Source organism: Bison bison, unplaced genomic scaffold, assembly GCF_000754665.1.
Source record: "Bison bison bison isolate TAMUID 2011002044 unplaced genomic scaffold, Bison_UMD1.0 scf7180017864508, whole genome shotgun sequence".
NCBI lineage: Eukaryota > Metazoa > Chordata > Mammalia > Artiodactyla > Bovidae > Bison > Bison bison.
This window is the reverse complement of record NW_011495064.1, coordinates 3,291,911-3,296,770: the sequence shown is the minus strand read 5'-3', so window position 1 is coordinate 3,296,770 and position 4,860 is coordinate 3,291,911. Positions and strand designations below refer to the sequence as shown.

The window sequence follows — 4,860 nt, the reverse complement described above, 5'->3', positions numbered from 1 at the left end:
TTGGGTTTGGGGTAGAGGCTGCCCTTTCTGGAGCTGCCCTTGTGGAATGCAGAAGGGCGGCTGGCATCCCCGCCCCACACCAGTGGGGGCTCTTTGGCTGGCAGCCCCTCCTCCTTGGCAGGGGGCCCCAACAACACCCTATCTTTAAGACTGGGGAAAAGGTCCCTGGGACGCTGGCTGATAGGCTTCAGCACCTCGCTGGGGTAGGCGTGGAAGCAGCCGGTGACGACGGGGGCCGACGGGCGAGGGCCTGCCTGTGTCTCCCCCCAGAGGCCGCCCCCAGGGGCCTGCCTTCCTTCCAGAGGTGTCAGCCGGTGCCTGGAGTCCTCGGCCGGCCCTCCTGGGCTCTGGGGACTCTCCAAGGGCGGGGCGGCTGGGGGTGCCTGGGGCTCCCCACCTGCCCCGTGGCGACAGCCCTCCTCCTGACACTGCAAGGCCTCCGCCTTGCTCACCTGGGCCAGGAGCTTCTTTTTGGCCAGCGGTGACATGATACCGTGTGTCCCTCTGCAGTAGAAGCTGGACAGGAGCCGTTTGTAGGCCTCAGGGCAGCCACTGGCACCCAAAAAGGGCAGAGAGGGCCCCGCGGCCGGGCCCCGCTGTTCCATGCCGTCTCTGGGTGTCTCCTGACTAGGAAGCCTTGCCGGGTCAGGGGCATCTGTTTTGGTCTTTGCTGGCATTAGCTAGAATGAGAAAAGGCCAAGCCTCAGGGCTGGGGTGAGCCGTGCAATGCTGACCTGGGGACGTGGGGACAGGAGGGAGCCAGCCCTTCCAGCACCTTCGTGCAAAACTGTCAAAAGGCGTCCCATCCCCTGAACAGACACAGCTGGTGTCAGGACTTGGGGACTGGTGAAATGGGGTATAGATAGGACTCAGACTCCACATGTACCCCCAACTTGAGGGCCCTCAAGTAGTGAACCACTCTATGACCCTTGCCCCCCGCCCGGTGCTGCCCTTGGGGGAGGGGGGTGTTCTGGGGGTTCCAGGCAGGGAGCTCTGCAGCCACAGTGAGCTGGTAGGGGGTGCTTTGAGAGGCATGGCATGGGGCTCAGAGCTCACCTGGTCCACCCGCTTCTCCTCCTTGACCTTCTTTGGCCTCTCAGTGGCCCCATCATCCCCCCGAGGCTCCTTGGCCATCTTGTACTGCTTCCTGGGCTTGGAGGGGGGCAGGGGCTTGTCATCCTCCCCCTTCAGGTGCCGCACGTATGGGAGGACCAGCCTGGGGAAGAACAAGGCATGTTGCCAGGGGGCCGGGCTGGCAGGAGGCTCCCACCCTCTAGGCCCACCCCAGCTTCCTCCCGGCCGAGACCGCCAACACCCCTGCCCGACCAGCACACAGACACCCCCAGCCACGGGGGCCGCCCCCGCCCCCAGCCCCACCGCCCAGCAGAGCTGCCAGGTGACGCCCGGGGCCTCACACCTCTCATAGTGGCGGCGCGTGCACGTGGCTGCGCTGGTGCTGCCCGGGCTGCCCCCCAGCTCGTCGTACACATTCTTCCAGAGGCGGCGGCCAGTCACCTGCAAGGGCGCCACGTCAGGGCACAGCTGGCGGGTGCCCCCTGCCTGCGGGGTCCCCGCAGCTCAGGGTCCCCACTCGGAGGCCGTTTCTAATTGCTTCTCTGCCAGCAGGGGCGGGGAGGTTGGAGGGGCCTCCCCTGGCCAGCAGCCAGCCAAGTCCCCCTGCCAGGGGCTGCCCGAGCACTGGCGCTTTGTGAGTGCAAGGACAGGACAGATGGAAAGGGTGATGATCTTGCTCGGAACAGCAAAGAACGGCGGGTAGGGCAGGTCCCTCCTCCCTGCAGCGCACAGGGAGCTGGGGAAAAGGCAGGGTTTGGACACTGCCTCATCCTCCTGCCAACAGGAAAGGGCAGGTCTGCTGGGCTCCCTCTTTTCCCAAGGTCCCAGGGGCACAGCTGATGTGCTGGGAGACGCGGCAGGGTGAGGACTCAGAGGAGCCATCCTTACCAGTTCATAGGCCCCTAGCTTCTCCACGGCCTTGTAGATCTTCCACAGGTTAACTGGGGACAAAAGGGGGCGGGACCCCTGTCAGTCTTGGTGGGAGGAGGGGGCAGCCAGCTGCCTGTCCCCATGGCCCCGTCAGGCTGGCACAGAACCAGCACATACCCAGACAGGGCCACCAGGATGGCTGGGCAGACCGCACCCTGTGTGCTGGGGGCCCAGTGGCCTGTGAGGATGGACATCTGGCCGCACCCACTGCCAGGCCAGTGCCTGGAGAGGGGCAGCCTTTCTGTGTGCAACCCCTGTGGGCTGGCACGTCGGGGGTCGCCCAGAATGGAGGTCCCCTGCTGGGCCCCCCTCCCGTGCCTGCACCCCGGGGACGCACTCTGCTTGAAGCCGAGATGGGGCACCCTCTCGATGGGCGTGTGTCGCTCCTTCATGAACTTGTAGAGGCTGACCAGGAAGGCCTGCTCCTCCTCCTGCTCCTCCTCCCGCTCCCTGCCTGCCTCGGGGGGCTCCTGGGGAAAGAACACGAGGCAGTGGGATGAGCCCCCAGCTGGTAGGAGGCTGCGGAAAGGCGGAACCACTGGCTGCTGGGGAGGAAGGAGATGCATGGCCACCAACTCCAGGCTCCCAGAGGAGGGAGCAGACCCTCACACCCGACTCTGGGCTGCAGAGGTTGTTCCTGGGGTCAGAAGAACAGAGGTGTTCCACGTTAGCCCAGGACCCCAGGTCAGGATCCAAGAGGCCTGGTTACAGGGATGGCCATGGGAGCAGCCCTGCCCCTTCTCCAAGCTTCCGATCTTCTTCACCTGGCTCTAGGTTGTCACGTCGCCATCTCAGCTCCTCTACCAGACTCTGAGCTCCTGGAGGCAGGCTCTGTGGCCCCGGGGCCCAAATGGCCCCTGTGGTCCAAACCAAAGGATGGTGTGTTCCATCTGTGTGGGGCCATTCCACCAGGCTTGCTTCCGTGGTCCGCCGTTCATGTGCTCAGCGTGGGGAGGAGAGACCCTGTCCTGGGCTCCAAAGGGCCCTTGTGTCCAATGTACAGGTCTTTTGGTTTCTGCTCCCAGTGGGAATTTCTCCTGATGCTCTTCTTGTGGCTGGTGGCTCAGGGCAGGGGCTACTGTTGGGCTGGGGTTGGGGTCCCAGCTGGGGTGGCCCCAAACACGAGAGGGCTGGCAACCATCATCAGGGTGAGAACTGTGCAGAGAGCCATGTGTTCCAAAAATACTCTATTCAAAGTGTCATGACCGTAGCTTTGACTAATCAAAGACCTCTGGAAATAAACAAGCCAGCTTGCACGTTACCTATGAAATTGGAACACACTGCCGTGCCTCAAAACGGAGGCACTCTGACCACTGCTCTTCAAACGAACATGCTTTTCTGTTCCTCTTCTCTGAACTCCAGGAAATCTGTTAAAACCTGTTCCCATTTGCAGCTCCCTCCAGCCTGTGCCTCCGAAGCAAATGGCCAAAGAGCATTGATGCAGAGGCTAATGGCTGCGACTGTGCTGGTCAGCGCAGCAGCGCCGATCTCACTACGGGACAGAAGGACGTACGTGCAGCTTAACATTGTAGAACAGAGCTTTACTGTTTCATAGATCAGGGCTCCAGGCCAGCCTCATGCAATAAAAGGGTTCTGCTGTGAAAACCAAGCCTGAAAGTCCAGCCAGAGGTGATGGGCAAGCCCTCCCGTCTGCCCAGCGCCCAGTCAAGGCCCCAAACAGTGGGGCTGTGCCCCTCTCTGGACTCTTTCAGGGTTGAGGGGGTTAGGGAACACATCTCCAGGGTGTCTCCAAGGTCACCTGGGAGGCTGCACACAGGTGGGGCAGGGTGAGGGAAGGGGCAGGAAAGAGGCCCCCAGTGGGGGAGGGGTGGCCCAACTCACCTCCAGGCGCACGGGGCTCCGGCTCCTCGGCTCACCATCGGGCTGAGGAGACACTGGTGGGTCTAGGGGCTCCCCTTCCTCTGACTGCTTCCTTTTCCCTTTGACCGGAGGTGCTGGGGGAAAAGGGCAGGGGAGAGTGAGAACATGAGATGCTGGCAGAGGAGTGGGTGGCAGGAGGGCAGCGTGGCATCCGAATGGCCTGGTGGGGGTCAGTGCCTGCCCCCCTCTGCTTGTGGTGCCCAGCTGCCGCAGGCGGCCTCTAAACCACACGGGTTCCCCTGACTCTGCCGCTCCCAAAGCCCCACCCGTGCCACACCTGCCGGGTTTCCTTACTCCATTTAGGCCTCTTTCCAAAACTATGAAGGAGACCCTAAGTCACCCTGGGGTCAAGTCAGAGGAGGCTGGGGCCATGGTGCTCAGGGAAACTGTCTCCAAACCCCACCTCTCCACATCAGAGAGTATTTGCAGCGGCTCAGCCAAACTGGGAGCTAAGAGAGCTGCGGAGGCTCCCATGTTTGTGGGTCCTCAAAGCACCATGGGGGCCGCTGGGACCATAGACCCTCCACAAATTACCAAGAAGAAAGTTCCCATTTATGAAGCAGCCAAGCTTTTCTTAAGCATCCCTCATGATCCCGTGCATGCTTAGTCATGTCTGATTTGTTTGCAACTCCGGAGACCGTAGCCCACCAGACTCCTCCGTCCATGGGATTCTCCAGGCGAGAATACTAGAGTGGGTTGCCATGCTCTCCTCTAGGGAATCTTCCTGACCCAGGGATCAAACTCACGTCTCTGGCATCTCCTGCATTGGCAGGCAGCTTCTTTACCACTAGTGCCACCTGGGAAGCTCAGCAGAGTCCTAACTGCCCCTAATTAGGCCACATACACCCCTCGCCTTCATGGCTCCTGGTGACCCTTCAGGTCTCACCTGACAAGCCCAAGCAGGTAGTGGGGGGCCCTTCCCAGCCCTCAGCCAAGCACAGCACTTCTCTCTAGTCATCCTCACCTCCTCACGCC

At 61.9% G+C, this 4,860-nt stretch overlaps 1 protein-coding gene across 1 annotated transcript in view; it reads right to left on the bottom strand.

Annotated features, from left to right (window-relative positions):
• Window positions 1-4,218, bottom strand: part of ARID5A (AT rich interactive domain 5A (MRF1-like)) — a gene marked incomplete at its 5' end in the record, with an annotated part of 5,226 nt that extends 1,008 nt beyond the window's left edge. The window contains 6 exons of the mRNA XM_010829590.1: window positions 13-680; window positions 1,057-1,216; window positions 1,418-1,515; window positions 1,963-2,015; window positions 2,342-2,474; window positions 3,847-4,218. Of these exons, the coding sequence (XP_010827892.1) occupies window positions 13-680; window positions 1,057-1,216; window positions 1,418-1,515; window positions 1,963-2,015; window positions 2,342-2,474; window positions 3,847-4,218 (1,484 nt within the window). The remainder of the gene's footprint in view (window positions 1-12; window positions 681-1,056; window positions 1,217-1,417; window positions 1,516-1,962; window positions 2,016-2,341; window positions 2,475-3,846) is intronic.
• Window positions 4,219-4,860: the final 642 nt, after the last annotated feature.